Source organism: Aspergillus tanneri (genome assembly GCF_003426965.1).
Source record: "Aspergillus tanneri strain NIH1004 chromosome Unknown AapTan_4_pilon_pilon_pilon, whole genome shotgun sequence".
Taxonomy (NCBI): domain Eukaryota; kingdom Fungi; phylum Ascomycota; class Eurotiomycetes; order Eurotiales; family Aspergillaceae; genus Aspergillus; species Aspergillus tanneri.
In genome coordinates this window covers 2839493-2856875 of record NW_022984631.1, presented here as the reverse complement: position 1 = coordinate 2856875, position 17383 = coordinate 2839493, and the positions used below count along the sequence as shown (strand labels likewise).

Genomic DNA, 17383 nt, shown 5'->3' with positions numbered 1-17383 from the left:
GTGTTCCCTTCATGATGCGGTTGCTCCCTTAGAGCGGACAGCTGTTATTGAAGCTTTATAAGAAAGTGAAACTAATGTTGTTCGTATATTCATGTTTAAAGTTATAGGGAACGATAAAAGATCAATAAATCCTATAATAAGTACAAGCATCCATCAGAACTATGAATATAAATACCTTTCAATATTTATTTGCAATATCCTGTGGTTATATTATTTGTCAATATTCCTGTCAAGATTACTGTACACGGAACAAAAATATTTCTGACTAAAAGCTAGCCATCTCGATCCAACTGGCGACAAACGCTAACCGACGTCCACGGTCGGCGGCCATGCGTCGCGAGAATTCATCAAAATTCAATCTGGCGCCCGTGCCACCGCGTTCCTGGGCCTGACGCTCGATATAGTTTAGGTACGCCCACCGCGACAGTGTCAGCTGGGAGGGGGGCTGCGTGGGACCCGTCCGTCGAGGTGGTGAGGGGCTGCCGTTGGGTGGGAGTGGTTGAATTGGCGAGGGGGAGTGTTTGGGAGCAGTGGCTTCGGCTTCGGGGGAGGATGGCTCAAGGGAAGCAGGTGCTGGGAAAGAGGTCGTACCGTTGGGTGAGAAGCGAAGCTCGGCCGGCAGGTTGTGTTGCTGGACGTCGTCGAAGATGGTGTGCACCGAGGATGAATCGGAATGGTAGTCATACGCCTCCTGGCTCTCGTCATTGGGACGATGTTGTGGCAGGGTAGGGTCGAAATCCGTCTCCACAGAGGGCAGGACGCGTTCTTCCATGGCGAGAGATCCCTGCGGGAATGAAACTGGAGGAAGCTCGAGTTCGTCCGTCTGGAGTTCTGGCAAGTCAGGGCCATCCAAGCGGTCGTCCTCCTGCGCGTCTTCTTCGGGCTCGGCGAGGTGTGTCGGCCGTACATCGTGATCCGGGAGTCTCAGGTCCGGGGATCGGGGAGCGAATATAGGGCTATCAAGAAGCGGCTCGTGAGGTGGACTTCTGATCGAATATCCCGTCTGGTCCAGAAGCTGCTCCAGAGGCCTGTCGCTGAACGGGTTTTTCTCCAGCTCTTCTTCGTCTTCTTGAATCCCCTCGCCCGCGTTTCGCTTTCCCGCTCGCTTTAAAATCTGATCGAATTGATTCTCGGGGCGCTTCGCCACCAGTTCAATCTCGTGGGCCCATATCTTGCGCTCAGCACGTGTCCGGTACGCTTCCATGAGTAGGTCCTCCTTGGGCTTGAACAGGATGTCGAGTAACTCATTGAACCCTTGTTGGGTAACTTGGTACAGGATCTCTTTTCCTACATCACGCTCCACCTCAGGTACTTCAAAGCCTCCCCACCTCTCACTAACAAGGATGCTCCGTGACGATGTCGACGGGTTCGATCTCAGATCGTAGTCGTCTGCAATATCATCCTGGAAACGCACCTTGGACGAGGATCGAGAACGAGGAGATGGCGGGTGAGACTCGTAGTGTTCCTCAAAAGCATCCTCATCGGACATTCCGTCGAGATTCGGGTCACTCTCGTAGTCCTCGGGCACGGTTGCCCCGTCTTCTTCATCGGTATAGAATGCTCGTCGTCGCCACCGTTCGTCGATGCCGTGCCGGCGGACCTCATTCATCTGTCTCTGATCATCGTCACACATTCTATTATACACCGCTGTGCCGATCCGGGCCCTATCAACAGGGTCGGTGACTTCTTGGAGAGGGACATATGCTCCAAGAGCATTCACAATATCTTCCTCAAGGACGTGCTCGGCCGGGGGCCAGCGGTCAGTGCCCACCGACGAGCTGGACACGTCGGAGCCACTACCATCATCGCGCTGCTCGTGGTTTGCAGCCCTTCTACCCGAAGCACGCCCAGTGGGAGTAGAGAGCCGTACTGACGGAAACAGCGGGCGCAGACCGCCGTATCTACTTCGAACCGCAGAATCCCCGACAACCGTGTGTCGATTCCCAGTGTCGGTGCCATCCGGCCGCAATACCCCTTCGTTGTCCACGATTTCCATGTCTCCATCTGCGTTGATACGTTTCCCTTCTCCCGTTCTGGACGCCTCACCGGAGGGGATGTTGCCAGGAAACGCGGAGCTGATCGGCTGCATTCCTAGAACAACATCACGCGCACCACCCTCCAAGAAATCATCCTCCATACCCGCGACCATGTCTCGGGTCAATTCCCTGCTGAGGGTGTAATAAGCCCGGAACACTCGCAAAAAATCCTTCCGTTCCACGTAGCCGTCACCGTCGATGTCATAGCCACGGAAAACACGGCGCAGCCTTTCATCATTGCTCTTGTTATTGAGGCTCGCAAGACCCTTGAGAAACTCCTCAAATCCGATCAGGCCATCACCATTGGTATCGTAGAACGCGAACATCCGGTCGTATATTAAACTTGGCGGCGGGGGTCGGACCGACGTGTTGGGGACAAAGCACCGATCAAACGTCTTACGGTCAATTGCCATGTAAAGCTTATTCGGGTCATCTGGCCATTCATGATTGGCGAGGCACCGGAACTGATCCCATAGCGCATCAAGTTCCGTGTTCTCAAGGCTGGTTTCTTTCATCAGACGTTTGGCCAACGACCGGGGCAAGCTGCGCGGGAGCATGGAAGGCTTCCCAGGATACCACACAGGTTGAGACTGCCGTGGATTGCCCAGGAAGGGAGCCGGGATACGGACTTTGTAGAACAAATGGGTCTTAATGTGTACCTGCATGGCTTCACATGTCTCACAAAGATCATAGTCAATGCAGTTCGCGCAACGGTATCGAATACCTTGGATGGGCATAGCTCCGCAACTGTTGCACGTCACCCCTCTGTGGATGTAGCCATCTCTCCTTGCCTGATCCTCAGCAATATGATAGAGTAAATTGAGCAAGTTCTGGCCTTCACGAGTCGGAGAAGACTCGTTGTTCCCATCGCGCCACGAAAAGACGCTCTGGTCATCGACCACCGTCTCACCACCGTCCAAGTTCTGTGCAGGTGAAGATTCATCCGGAAATGTTGATGTGGATAGCGTAACCCTCTCACCATTTTGTCGACGCCGCCGCAATTCTTCTCCGTAGTTATTGTCCTCATTGAATCGTGTCAAGGCGCGCTCGATTCCTGCGTGAGAAATCCCTCGTCGTTGAAGCTGCTCCGTCAAGTACTCCCGTTCCGCGCTTCCTTCCTCCAAACTATGTCCTGGCGGGAAATCCAAAGCAAGGAACGACTCCAGAAACGTATCTTCCATCATCTCGCGCATCCGCTCCGCATGGGCTTCGGGAACGCCCACTTCCTCCATCAGCTGGTCCCGCGTCGCCAACAGCGACGGGAGTAGGCCACTCTCCACACGACGTCCATCTTCTGTCTCTATGCGAAAGGTACCGTACACGCCATTTTGACGTTCCAGCTGCTCGAGGTGGGCGACGGCCCGGGATGAGGGAGTATCGACGACTGCGGGCTGCTCAGGCTCACTTCGCCTCGGGCGGCGAATAGCTCTCCTGCGACGAAGAGATGGCCGTGATGATGAAGACGAGAGGAGCTGATTATTGACGTAGACGAGAGCGTAGGCGGCCGCGATTCCTGTCAGCAGGTAAAGCACTGGACGATATCGGGACAAGTCCGGCCTGGAGTGTGATTCCGACATGGCGGTAAGACGTAGAGACTAGGGAGTATTAGGAGTCATTATTATTTGGAACACATCCGGCCAACAAACAGAACAATAAAGAGGGGCAGTAGATATTTGATCCAGGGTGAGCGTAAGAAAGTCGGTGGCTGAAGTTAAGGCGAAGCTGTCATACCGCAACGGGAAGGCGGCCAGAGCCTCTAAGGCGACAACAACGTCCACGGAATTCTCTATATTGCCACCAACCAGTTCTACCAAGATAGAGATAATACAAGAAAATCAAAACAAGAAGAACCATTGATCATATGTCTAGTCGTTAAATCGCCGAATATTCCAAGCAATCATTCACATCCCTGGGGTCATCACAGGGATCTATCCAAACGCTGTGCAAAGTCTTGTGTCACCAGTCTTCGCTAGTAATGCAAATCTTATATACTTCTTGATCTTCCTCTCATGTCCTTTGGATACTGTATCAAATTGCATCTTACCGAGAATCTTCCATTTATCAGGCTGATCCATGCTTATGCGCGACTCACCGACTGAGTTTCTTCTCGCGCATAAAAAAGCTGCTAACGAGGGCAAAGAACACGATGCCGATTAAAAAGGAAAATCCTTTATTCGTAGCCCATCCGTAGCAGCTTCGAACATTTCTACCAACGGCGGGGTCAAGGGTCTTGATAAAATCAAGACTCTGGCGCACTCCGTCTACAATGCGGTCGATATCCTTGCTGTCACGCAAGGCATACCGCAGTCGACTTCGAAGGGCTTGCTGTACCACTGTTGAAGACAGCGACAGACCAATCACTGATCCCAGAGACCGGAAGAGATACGAGCAGGCTGTTACGACTGCCTGGTCCTCAGGGGTCGCGTTCGATACTGCACGAGAAGTCAAAACACATCGGAGACCGCCGATCAGGGGAGAGGTAACCTACTTAGACTGATCAGTGTCGTGGTGATGCCGGTGCCATTCCCAAAGGCCGACAACATTGTTCCTAGTATCATCGGAACTAGGCTCGTAACAACACCCCCCGAGAAAATGAAGATTAACATGAGCCCCAGTGTCAGAAATGAATATGAGATCACTGTTAGCCAGTAGAACCTTCCAGTCCACTTCATCACGAATCCCGCAAAAAGAGAGCCGGTTACTCCACAGATGATACTAGGCAGAAGTCGTAATCCAGCAATAGTAGCGGATACGCCATCTACAGCCTGGAAGTATAGCGGAATATAAAACAGAGCTGCAATCCAGCCTCCAAAGCTGAAAAAGTTACAGCAATAAGTGGCGAAAAATGTGCGGTTAAAGATGATATGACCGGGAGCGAAGGGTTCGGCTGCATAGTAGATCTCAATCACGACGAAAAGCACAAACAGAACGACGGATACACTCAACGAGATGATCGTTATCGGTATCGACCAGGACACATTACTGCCTCGGTCGAGACCGAGAAGGAAGCCGAAAACTGCGCCGACGAGAACAATCGCCCCTGGGAAGTCGATGCGCCTAAGCTTGCTTCTCCAATGACTATCTTCCTGGGAAGGCAAGTCGAGCATGATCGATACAGCTATGTAGGCAATTATACAGAGTGGAACTTGAGCAATGAAGGCCCTACCACGCGGGTGAGAAATTGAGCAATCATCATACTAAATGAGATCATCGATAACATACCATCGCCAGCCGATATAATCAGCCAAAATACCACCTAACCAACATATGAGTCAGCTGCATGAATTACTGAGAAATAGCAAGGGTCCCTGTACCTAAGGGTGCACCGGTTCCCGAACCAGTAGCATAGATGATATTAATGATCCCTTGCCAAACCCCCCGGTCTCGGAGAGGAATGATATCACTCATGAGGATGCTAACCACAGTTGTCATGCCGCCGCCCCCTATGCCTTGAAAAACCTAGATTTAAAGTTGTCAGTCTCACTTTGCACATGTAAACATGTAGTGTTCCGTACCCGAGCGGCAATTAGTTGGTGGATATTCTGCGCGATACCACAGAACAAACATCCAGTGCCGAAGATAGCGTATGCCCACAACAAACAGGCCTTCCGACCAAAGATATCGCTCAATTTTCCGTACAGAGGTTGGAAAGACGTCAAAGTCAGGAAATAAGAAGTAGCAATCCAACTAGTCAGATTGAGAGCCTTGAGATCGCTACCAATCTGGCCATAGCTGGCCATGATAATCGTCTGGTCGGCTGCGGACAAGAAGATCTAGCCATAATTTAGTAAATTTAATCCTAGCAGCTGGGATGGCATTCCAAACTAGGTCTTACTCCGATAGAAATCGCAGGCACAATGTACCGCAGCTCGTGTATCGCTTCTGCGGCATTCTTATCCGGTTGTGCTACATCGGGTCTAATTGCCGATTCAGGGTCCCTGGGAATGGCCCCGATCAAAGGAGGCTGAACAGCATTGCCGTTGCCTTGCGACCCCAGCAACGGAGATATCTCTGTGGGAAGCCTCTCAGGAGACATACTATTCACTGGCTCGTTCAAACGCCAGTACCACCAGCCAGGGCCCTGAGAGATAAATGAATCAGACAAAAGACTCCCCGAAGGCTGACTCCGTTTATCGGCAACCTATGAATCACGTGATGATAAGACGGCTAGTCTGACAAATTGTGGATGAGCGGGGCAAATTGAAATTCCTGGCTGTTTATTGGACAGATTGGCTTGTCGGTTATCGGAGCTAACCGCTCTGGGCAACCAGGCGGGGTCAACGGGTCCGATTTCCTTTCCTGGGTTTAGATACAGGAATTGGTCTATTGATTTATCCACGCCCGACAGTGGGGTTCCAGTGCATACTATCCTCAAAGCTATCCATGTGCAGGAGTATCGCATGGCGCTAGGGAAATAAAAAAAAAAAAAAGACTATTTTGATCTCCTACGTCATATAGATAGTTCAGTGCCCTGGCCATGTCCGAATAGAAACACCAATTCAAAATCTGTCTGCGTATGCCTGGTATCATGTATTCGATTAATACTCCAACATGACATGTATAAAGCTCGCTAGTACTCTAAGTCGCTGTTTCTATAAGCACACATAAACAATGGAATCACGCCTCGGTCATGGCCTCATCGACAACCGGCATAGGGACCGGGCCACCAGGCGAGTCCGGCAGGCGAGCAGTGAGGACCTCGACACCATCTTCCGTGACCAGAAGAGTATGCTCGAACTGGGCAGATAGAGATCCATCCGCCGTGGTGCTGGTCCAATCGTCGGGCCACGTGCGATCACGGTGGGTTCCAATGTTGATCATAGGCTCGATAGTAAAGCACATACCGGGCTTTGCGGTACCAATGGCCTTATTCTTGCCATAGTGTGGGACATTGGGAGCACAGTGGAACAGGTGATGGATACCGTGGCCACAGTAGCTCTTGACCACGCTGCAGTTCCGGCTCTTCGCATGTTTCTCGATCACATTTCCGGGGTCCCTAAACAGCATACCAGGCTTCACCAGACTGATGGATTTATCAAGACACTCTCGCGAGGTCTCAACCACTCGAACTGCATCGGGATTTGCGAGAGCCTTCTCTCCCACATAGTAAGTTTCGTTGAGATCTCCATGATAGCCGTTGTGGTACAAGGTAACGTCAATATTGATGATATCACCATCTTCGAGAGGTCGCTGATCGGGTATACCGTGACAGATAGTTTCGTTGATCGATGTACATACGGACTTAGGGAAATGCATGTAATTCAACGGCGAAGGGTAGGACTAGATCGGGTTCAGCGTCATCGAATCAACTAATAAGCAGGCGACAAATTCAATTCGCTCCCTCTAGCGAGATCACATACGTTGCGTTCTAAGCAGGCGTTATGCACCACCTCGTCGATGTAGTCGGTCGTGACTCCTGGTTTTAACTCCCGTGCCGCGATATCCAGCACTTCTCGAGCCAGGCGGCAGACCTTCCTCATGCCCTCCTGCTGTTCCTTACTTAAAATCGTAATGTTCCGCTGGCTCAGGATTTTCTGCTCCGACCGAGGAATGCCATCCTTGGCGTAGTCGGGATGGGGGATGGATTTAGGGACAGTCCTATGGGGAGACAAAGGATAGACGGGTCTCAACGAGCCGGTGAACGGATAGGATGGAAACGGGTTGAATTGTCCCGTTGCTGGATCTGGTTCAGAAACTACCTTTGGAGGAAACAAGTTGGTGAGGAAATTACTCTTCGATTTATGGAGGGCCTTGTGCTCGCCCTACAGCGCCATAGTCAGTGCACGTGTCCATAGGGTCCTCAGGGGCAACACACGTGAGCCTTCTCGGTCACGCGAGGCAGCCTACCCAGCTCCGCTTGAAACAATCTTGCGAACAGAAGAAACTATCTGTGCCCAGCTTCAGGCATGTCGGACACTGTAGAGTCCCCGCCGCCTTCTCGCACTCCACTCCCATACATTTCCGAGACTCAACTGCGGCTGCCATACTGAGGCTCCGAAAACCTGCAATATCGAATGTCCCGAACAAAATTCTAGAGAAGATGTAAAACAAAAGGTATCTTTTAGGTGAAGGGCTACAATAGAAGGGCAAAAAAACTAGAAAATCCCCGGCGGATCCGCCTCAGGTTGGTTGATCGCAGGCTAACCATTTTTGGTTTAGTTCTTATGCCTTAAGAGGACTAGTGGTAGTCACGCGTGTGCTCTAGACGCGCGGTTGCAGGTTAGGTGAGTATGCTTTACCGCGTCCGCCGCGGTCCGGATCGAAGACGCTAGCCGAAATCGGCCCACCGTGGGGCTGCTCTGGTGACGCAACATGAATGAATAGAAATCGTTTTTCATTGCCATTGATATCCGAGACAAAGGGCAAGATCTTGCCTGGGTCACACTCATCATGGCACAGAATTCGAGAAAACAGAAAGTAGTGATCGTCGGAGCAGGACCAGTTGGATCTCTGGCGGCTCTCTATGCAGCCAGCAGAGGCGAAGATGTCGAACTGTACGAGTTGCGGGGGGGTAAGTCTCTTCTGGCTCACTATATACCTTGAACTCTCTGTCTGTACCTGGTGTACGACGATCAGGCTTACGCCTATTTCCTCTATCACGCTTGTCAGCCGAGCTCCCGGACTTCCTCTGGACTGTCCCGATATTGCTTCGTCGTTGTGCTCTGAATCTCTCTGTTGAGCTCTACTCACACTGCAGACTGATTAATAGACCTTCGTGACCCTGCTACTATCCCATTAAACTTTACCAAGTCCATCAATCTCGCACTCTCCGAGCGTGGTATCATGGCCATGCGGCAATCAAATCGCGCCGAATTAATCCAGAATGTCCTCCAGCAAGCAATTCCGATGCATGGCCGGATGATCCATGGCAGAGATAATGGGCAACTTTGGGAAGTTTCGCAGCAATACGATGTCCATGGCCGGGTAAGTCTTCCTGTCGTCTCTTTTCCGGGGTAAAATCCATGACTGACAGGATTCATCTTAGGCCATCAATTCAGTGGACCGAGGAACTCTGAACAACGCACTCCTCGATGAATTAGAACGCACGCCAAACGTCAAGCTATTCTTCAATCACAAGTTGACGGGCGCTGACTTCCGCACCAACAAGGCATGGTTTGAACGTCGAGTCCCCGGAGAAACACCTCCGTCAGGTTCTGGCAACCGTGTGCCCGAAATCGAAGTGGAATTCGACTATCTGATTGGGGCAGATGGCGCTCATTCGGCATCGAGGTACCACATGATGAAGTTTGCTCGCGTAGACTACCAGCAGGAATACATCGACACCCTATGGTGTGAATTCCGCATCCCACCCACCGGTACCGGCGATTTCCGCATCTCCCCTAACCATCTGCATATCTGGCCCGGGAAGGAGTTCATGTTCATCGCGCTGCCGTCGGCCGACAAATCATTCATATGCACGCTCTTCGCCCCTGCCTCCCACTTTGAACAGTTGACAGACTCCTCGGAAAGTTTACTTGAATTCTTCGACATCCACTTCCCCGGGGTCTCCCCTAACTTGATTACCCCCGAGGCGCTGCACGAACAATTCACCGTCAACCCCCACTTACCCTTGATCAGCATTAAATGTAAGCCTCATCATTATGGCTCCAGCGTGGTCATTGTAGGAGATGCGGCACATGCCGTGCTCCCCTTCTACGGCCAAGGTCTGAATGCCGGCCTGGAGGACATTCGAATCCTATTCGAATTTCTCGACCATCACGGCGCATATGATCCAGATGCAACCCTCAAGTCTCGTAACCGATCCCGCCAAGCTGCCTTCCAGGCATACACGGACCAGCGCTCTGCAGATACCCACGCCATCAACGATCTCTCCAAACAGAATTACATAGAGATGCGTTGGGGCGTCAATTCGCCGCTGTATAAACTGCGCAAGTCGATTGAGGAGTCCCTGGATCGCCATACCCCCAGCTTGGGCTGGCAAACACAATACTCCCGGGTCAGTTTCAGCAACCAGCGGTATTCTGATGTCATCCAGGCCGTCCACAGACAGGGCAGAATCTTGAGCTATGGTCTCATCACTGTACTTACCTCGACCGCAGCGGTTGTTGGGATTTTAGCATGGAAGGATCCTGGTCGCTTCACACCATTGACCATGCTACGGAGCTCTCTGCAACGACTGGGACGGTTTATATTCCAGAATACTGCGTCATCATAGTGACATCTCGGCCGAAAAGAGTACTGTGTGTAGTTCGCTGCTGTTTCTTGCACGGGGTGGGGGGATTTTTCTTTGTTTTGTTTTTTATGCACAGTGTTTCATACATGTATAGCCAACCCTGTTAGAATGTAGTATATCATAGAATATGTTTTCTCTCTGAAGAGACGTTATTCATTATAGCACTGTGGATATGGGAGTTTCCAGAGGGCTTCGTCAGAAAAATGGACAGGGCAACATCGTACGACTGGCCGTGGCGAGTAATGGAGGGCAGATACCAAGAATTCGTCATCGAAAATGCATCGGACGACAAGGCAAAGATAGCGTGGGCAATAGTTGAATGCTCGAATCTCCATCCTGAAGGCCAGTCTACTAGGGATTTCAAGAAGCTGGCTTATGAGCTTCACGCATTGTATGCACAATATCTCTTTTATAAACCTGTAACGCTACTCAAAAATCTTTTTAAATAGTTAATAGAGTTCTGTTGACTTTCAATATGATAGAAATTATTAAATGTTTTCACTCTTCATGGATGTCTCATGCCAAATATCATAGGCCCAGTATAGTCCAATGAAGTATAGAAAGCTAGTACCTCACAATTAGTACTTACTAGCCTTCTAGTCGAGATGCATGTATGTACACATCATCGTGTAAATACGCACCCGTCGGATTCTACCTAGATTGTTGGTGATGATGCAGCGTCAGCAGATCCCTTCGTGCTCAACCAATCTAACAAGGTCCGGGACGCAGGCAAGGATTGTCATTTCCTTTGGTGATATTCGCCTGACACAATATTTGTAAACTGACTCTAAATGTGGCGAGTATAGGCTAGGGTGAAATGGACCGGAAGACATGGCTACCAGTCCAACGCTTCTTCCCCTAACTAACAGCCACGTAGCGCATACTCGCAGTTCAACCCAATTTTTTTCGCCGTTGTCCATACCCCATGGGACACGCGTACCTGATCACCTCCCAGACATCTCCAAGAATATCCCAAGGTCATACATCGGATTCACATGATCATGTCCCTTGACAAATTGGTCAACCAAAAAAACAGGCAGCCAACACCATACAAAGGAATTCCCAAATATGTAACACAGAGAGACGGAAACAAATTAATAGGGAATAATAGTAGAAAAACCAAAAACAGGAAATCTAGAGCATCTGGGACCAGGCGTACACAAAGGCAAGTGCTATATGGGCCTTCTTCTGTCCCGATACAGTACAGTAAACATGGAAAACGCATGAATAATGTTCAGGAAGACAAGTAAAACAGACTTCAGACATAAGTGGAGCTATAAAAACGTAGGGATATTAAAAATATGATTCGTGTAAGTACGCCACGACGGTGCACACTACACGGCTACCAACATGGATTTGGATCTCAGTGTCGCTCTAACCATGTAGGTCAACCGAAAAGGACACATCCGGGTGTCTTTGGGCGTGCAGGGTATTAGACGCCAGACCGGGAATACTGGGCCATTTCTCAATCCGTCGGGGTCCAAGAAAAACATAGCAAGGCTTCTATTCCAACCATACGGGCGGAAGGGAATCCGCGTAAACCAAGGGCAACACGCTAAGGTCCAGGGGTCCATCCTGAAGATAGCTTGTCAAGGGACAAGGGAAAAATAAGCCAACAGTCACGCAAGACCATATGGGTTCCAAAAGGGTCCGGCTTGTTGGAACAACAAAAATATTCGGCCATATATCAGGGAGGACATCTGTAAGGGGGTGAAACTCAAGGAAACCATATTCAAGGACTGACGAATTTCACCCGACGACTGCGTCGGTCATGGATGCGTTTCTCCGTATCAAGATAAAGGCGGTCCAAATAGTCCATGGCATCGGCATCTTTCAGGATTTTTGCCACCTGAGTTCCAGCTGAAATGAGCTGAAGTACATTGCGGTCATCCTTGATGGGCCTGGATTGATGTTTGGCAGCATGTCTCATTTCCAGGGAGTTTTCCAGAACCGTAACTAATTGCTTAATCTGGCCATTATAAAGCACTCTGGCTGGGATGCGGCGCTTGGTGGCCAGTCTCTTTAGGAGATACACCCACTCAGTCCATTCACGGTCTGAGGGAACCCTCACCTGTCTTTTGTCCGGTTCCAGGGGAATCGGAAATTGATACTTTGCAACAAAGTCAAACGCACACTGCGACAATCGGTCATTCACCGCAGACAAAATCCGATCTTGCTCTGAGACATCAAGATTAGTAGGAAGATGAGGCAGATCCCTGGCCTGCGCCGCGATGATGCGCGAGGAAGGGATTTCCAGCAATTGATGGGGTCCATCAAATTCGTCCCGGTTGGACGGTCGTCTTTGTGAGTGGTAACGCGTACTGCTCTTGAATTTTTCAGAGGCACGTCGACCATTCCTTTCAACCAGGTAGTCCGAATTCTCAAACTTGCCCAAATCGTAGTCAGGTCTAAGAGCCTGCGGGGGGAGACGTGCAGGATGATCCCACTCGCGGTACAAAGCAGGTGGACGTGGCAAGGTGCCCGCCGACGAGACAACTACGCCACCCGGGGGATGTGCAGATACCGGGACGTCATTGTAGGACACAGGGAAATCATGATCAGGCGATACTTGCTTCGAGGGCCTTGAGGCAGAAATTTGAGTATCTAAAGGGACACATTCCCTGTGAGGCGACAGTCGCTTTGCGCTGGGAAAAGCCATAAAGAAGATCTCAGCATAAACATGATCTTTTCCCCGTGGGATGGTAGGGGCACGCCACAATATGGTTAGATACCTTGGGTGATAGATCATGGGGGCGTCGCTGGAAGTCCCGTAGAATTTTGGATGCTGCGACATGACACCACTATAATGGGTGAGCTTCTCTCAGGAAAGAGCTCTAAAACGCCATAGATGGGGAGGAGGTATATGTCCGATGGAGCTAACCTATGACGAGACCATGTATCCGAATCACTGCCAATTGAGTGCGTGTAAGAGCCGCTGCCGGAGGTTGTCCCGGAGAAATAGCTGAAGGCCGAAGACATTGGTATTGTTTGAGGTGGAAGAACCGGCGACATGAGATATCTAAGTATGGGAAGAAATGTTTATGGGGGCAATGGCAATCATATATAAAGTTTAAGAAACCGTTCCAAGGTCTCTCGGGTTAGGTTAGTCCTTGGGAAACGCCACACCGGGGGTGGGAAGCTGCGGGTTTAATATAACAACGAGGCAAACAAGGACCTTAAGGCCCAATCGTTGGGGCACAAGATAAGTTCTGGCTTCTCCTGGTCCCACGAAGGTAGGAGTGCTCCGTACAAGGATAAAACGTAAACTAAACCCAAATAATCATGAACCGAAAGGCACAGGGTATGAAGAACTCCACACCAGCGGTAAATGCGTACAGAGTGCTGGTAAAGAAGATGCCGTTCCTGCCTGGCACAAAGCTTCCCGGAGGATATAGCGGTAGAATACCACGCAAGACAGAGTCAACTTCATACCATGCCCAATCAATTCAGGTCGAGTCGTCTCTGTTGAGTCTCTTTGGACCAGGTAGCTGAAGGAGTCTAAGCAAGGGCGTCGGCGACGGCACCACAATGGTAAATAACATCTACTTATCTTATAAGCATCGCTAAGGACCTGTCACCTGCTGAACCAGATGCATAGAGGGAACCCAAGGATGAGCCCGGAAATGGACGGTGGATGTGCTCTAGGATCCGAGAAACGTCAGACTCCGCATGCTGATCGTGCCCACAAGGGAGATAGAGCAGCACAATGGAGAAGAGAAAAAGGAGCAAAAGGCCAGAGGATTCTGGCTGCATAATGGGGGGTTTGGGCAGCAACATCCGTCAGGATCCAGCAGGGCGCATGCATATCCACTAGGCACCGCAACAAATTGTCATTCGGGGCTTGGCCCCATCAGAGATCATTCATCAATGAGATCGCATGGAGAGTTTTGGGATTGTGTTGACAGCGAGTATGGATGAGAAAAGGAAGAACTCTGAGTTCTCGCGATGGCCACCAAAGACGTCTCGGGAGATTCCGTTCGGGTTAAGAGTGTCGGTCTCAGGAAGCATCGAACCAGCCCAGTCGATGCCTGTTTTCATCTATTTTTACCTTGTCATCGTCTTTTTCTTTTTCTTCCCTTTTTTTTTTTTTTTTTTTTTTGAGACAACGTATGTTACATGCTACTTCTCATCCATGGTGGACATTTCGTCGAGAGTCAAACTGATGTTGGTCGCCGGCCCATCTAGAAGCAGGTCCCCGATTATGACAGAGCATACGACGGGCTATACTATACGATATTATAGCAATGTCTGAGGATAGGAGCAATTTTGGATACGGAGCACGCGCCAGGCATGGCTCCATGGCGGCCTACGATTGGGGTTCTACTGTGGAGAGCATGGATCTTCGCTAGTTTTATTGGGATTCTGATACCTCTCGAGGCAGTTGGGCATACACATTTCTGCATGTCTTGTTGCCCAAGCTGCAGGCCATTGTATTGGCCAACCTCCGTCCTATGTATGGACAGTTTAGGAAGTGGATTCTGCAAAATCAGGTCATCCATGAACAATAGCCCAATGATCGATTTTCTTCGGCTTTGCTTTTCTAGGGGGGAAAAAAATGTGTGCGACATGAGTTGATTCCGTCCATTTCGATATCCCGACGTCGGTGATTCAATAACCATCCAAGTATCGCCACTCAGCAAATAAGAGAAAATGGGAAAGACGAGTGACCCGCTGATACTTCTAGCCATGCGGTGTTCAAGACGACACGTTCTTGGTTGATGACAGGGTTACACTGGCCATGTAGATGGTGTACATAGAACTCACTTCTCCTTCTTAGAGTACCTCTGAGCTGGTAATTTAATTCCTAGGCGACGGGCATAATCCTTGAACCCCAGGTGAGTAGATCCTCGAAAGATTCGGCAGTTACTGGGTAATCCTGTGCATTCACGTACCTCACAGCTCAGTCGGATACCATCTTCAATTCCAACACGAGCTTCGTATCCTAATATCTGCTTTGCCTTCTCTCCACTAGCATAGCGGACAGAGCATGCGTCCTTCACACTTCCACGGCTCAGCGTGGTGGTTGTTCCGAAAAGCCAGGTCAACCATTCCGACACCAAGCCTGCGAAATAGGCCAGTCTCTGGGGTATCCGGATTTCGAAGGGTGGAGTATGACCGAAATGGGCCCAGATGGCTAGGCAGAAGTCCCTAAAGGCAATTGGTTCGTTGTTCTGAATGAAGAAGGCTTCACCGGCAGCAGTCCTCGAAGACATAAGGTTCTCAGCGGCCAGGACATGGGCGTCGGCAATGTTGGCGACATAAGTGACGTCCCATAGGTTGAGACCATCCCCGATAATGAAAGGGGTTTCGCCCTTGGCAATGCATGCATGTATGGGGGGTACTAGCGTGTCATCGCCAGGCCCGCAGAGCACGGAAGGCCGGAGAGAACATGTAGCCATTGTCTCGTTGGATTCTTTGAGGACCATTGCCTCCGCAGCAGCCTATTAAATGGTCACGGCAATCAGTTAATCCATAATTACCTCATGAATACAACGATCATGGACTTTATGGGGTCTGAACCTTTGATTCGCCATATATCAGAGACGAGGAAAATGCCGGCCATCGCTCATCGATATTCGGATACGGCATATCCATATGATCAATTACTACGCAACAGGTGCTTGTGTAAATGAAGCCCTTCACTCCACTCCTTTTCGCCGCCTCCAGCATGTTCCGGGTTCCCTCCACGTTGATTTTCCGGGTCTGGCTTTCCAACCTTCTGCCGAACCTCTCACTAAGGCGTGGGACAATCCCTGCCGTGTGAATGACGATGTCTGGTTTGACTTGCTGAACTGCCTTGCTGACTTCACCCCAGTTAGTGATGTCCACCTGGATGAAAGGTATGCCCTCCGGGACAACATGGGATGGCCCTGGCGGATTCAGATCTATGATAGTAAGAGCACATTCAGGGTATTTCTCAACAAGCGCTCTAGCGATGGCTGCACCCACGAAGCCACTGCCACCTGACAGCAAGACATTTTTCAGAACCGCCCCGGTTCCATTCATGATGCAGAGATATTGAGGGTCTATGTAAAACGTAAGCTCTTCTTTCCCGGTCTTCTATCCTAATTTTCACTCCCAGTAAGACGTGTCCCTGGATGATCTAGTTTGGCAGTACGTAGTATGATGCGCCTGACCAGCCTAATGAAATGAACCGGGGTAGAAGAGTATGATCAGACAGTCCGTGTGGTGTTAGTCAGAGGTGAGATGATAATTATTCAAATAGACAAAATTTTATGTGGTCCACGTTGGCTGAACAAACCCCTCGGTTGTTGAGGTAAAGTTCCCAGGGGGATGATGTTGTCGTTGTACCGACGAGGTGGAGGCGGAGAAGGTCAGGATCACAAGGCTCGGGAATCGTCCACCCTGGCATGTGTTGTTCTCAGAAGACGAGGGGAGTGAGGAATAAAATAATATATGAAAAAAGAATTGTAAAACAAAATGCGGTACATGAAATCGACCTATGTTACTGTACAAGGTATCCATCCCAACAGTCGCAATTATCAAAGATACAAAACATGGGATGAGACACTGCGACTAACCAAACTCCAGTTCCAATGCAAGGCCCACGACATCCATAAAACAAAAGCTCTGTTTCTCCAGGTTCCTTTACAGAATCCGACAGAGGACCATCCCTCCTACTTTCTTCTCAACACACTCTCGTGCTTCCATGATGCCCCGATCTGTGGAAAGATACATACTCTCTCCTGGCGACCGAATCCCTTCCACGTAGCCACTCTTCTCTCCACGCACTACTTTTCGCAGGCCCTCCACATCGATCGTTATTCTCCGTTTAGGTTTGCTGACCATGGAAATCTTTCCGAGAACCGGTTCGCTCTGCCAGTATTTCAACCCCAGCCAGAGTCGCCTGGACGCAACGTTGCTTTGGGTAACGGGCTCCACGCCAGCAGCTTCATCATTGACCGTAGGGTGGCCAAGGAGAATATGTTGGCTGGGAGGAGTCGGGCCTCCCCGAACGACAGACGAGATGTAGCCGCCGGCCTGGAGGGCAAGGCATAGTTTCAGGTGTAGATTTGAATTCGGGATAGACGTAAGCCCAAGACGAGCCTTTGTGGCATTGTTCAGGTGCGAGCAGACGTGAGAAAGGTTGACGAGAGACATTTTGGATATACAGGGACTGGCCCAACGGGGG

The 17383-nt window shown here is 50.2% G+C and overlaps 6 protein-coding genes across 6 annotated transcripts; 2 read left to right on the top strand and 4 right to left on the bottom strand.

The window, feature by feature from the left end:
* Positions 1 to 265: 265 nt before the first annotated feature.
* ATNIH1004_006121 (uncharacterized protein) lies at positions 266 to 6072 on the bottom strand (the record flags this gene model as incomplete). The annotated part of the gene is made up of 7 exons (XM_033570757.1): positions 266 to 3593; positions 4129 to 4468; positions 4525 to 5198; positions 5259 to 5292; positions 5351 to 5495; positions 5552 to 5809; positions 5872 to 6072. 7 exons carry the CDS (start codon positions 6070 to 6072, stop codon positions 266 to 268), a joined length of 4980 nt encoding a protein of 1659 aa, XP_033426789.1.
* A 581-nt stretch (positions 6073 to 6653) lies between these two features.
* On the bottom strand, positions 6654 to 8021 carry MAP1_1 (methionine aminopeptidase MAP1; the record flags this gene model as incomplete). The annotated part of the gene is made up of 3 exons (XM_033570756.1): positions 6654 to 7316; positions 7397 to 7798; positions 7884 to 8021. The coding sequence occupies 3 exons, from the start codon at positions 8019 to 8021 to the stop codon at positions 6654 to 6656; spliced, it is 1203 nt and encodes a 400-aa protein (XP_033426788.1).
* Positions 8022 to 8426: 405 nt separating this feature from the next.
* On the top strand, positions 8427 to 10212 carry bna4 (kynurenine 3-monooxygenase; the record flags this gene model as incomplete). The annotated part of the gene is made up of 3 exons (XM_033570755.1): positions 8427 to 8547; positions 8746 to 8960; positions 9022 to 10212. 3 exons carry the CDS (start codon positions 8427 to 8429, stop codon positions 10210 to 10212), a joined length of 1527 nt encoding a protein of 508 aa, XP_033426787.1.
* Positions 10213 to 10433: 221 nt separating this feature from the next.
* ATNIH1004_006118 (uncharacterized protein) lies at positions 10434 to 10683 on the top strand (the record flags this gene model as incomplete). The annotated part of the gene is made up of 2 exons (XM_033570754.1): positions 10434 to 10621; positions 10680 to 10683. The coding sequence occupies 2 exons, from the start codon at positions 10434 to 10436 to the stop codon at positions 10681 to 10683; spliced, it is 192 nt and encodes a 63-aa protein (XP_033426786.1).
* Positions 10684 to 11962: 1279 nt separating this feature from the next.
* ATNIH1004_006117 (uncharacterized protein) lies at positions 11963 to 13024 on the bottom strand (the record flags this gene model as incomplete). Its single annotated transcript, XM_033570753.1, has 2 exons — positions 11963 to 12812; positions 12963 to 13024. The coding sequence occupies 2 exons, from the start codon at positions 13022 to 13024 to the stop codon at positions 11963 to 11965; spliced, it is 912 nt and encodes a 303-aa protein (XP_033426785.1).
* A 1325-nt stretch (positions 13025 to 14349) lies between these two features.
* On the bottom strand, positions 14350 to 17352 carry ERG26_2 (mitochondrial 37S ribosomal protein uS8m; the record flags this gene model as incomplete). The annotated part of the gene is made up of 4 exons (XM_033570752.1): positions 14350 to 14451; positions 15123 to 15671; positions 15751 to 16256; positions 16932 to 17352. The coding sequence occupies 4 exons, from the start codon at positions 17350 to 17352 to the stop codon at positions 14350 to 14352; spliced, it is 1578 nt and encodes a 525-aa protein (XP_033426784.1).
* Between the last annotated feature and the right edge of the window lie 31 nt (positions 17353 to 17383).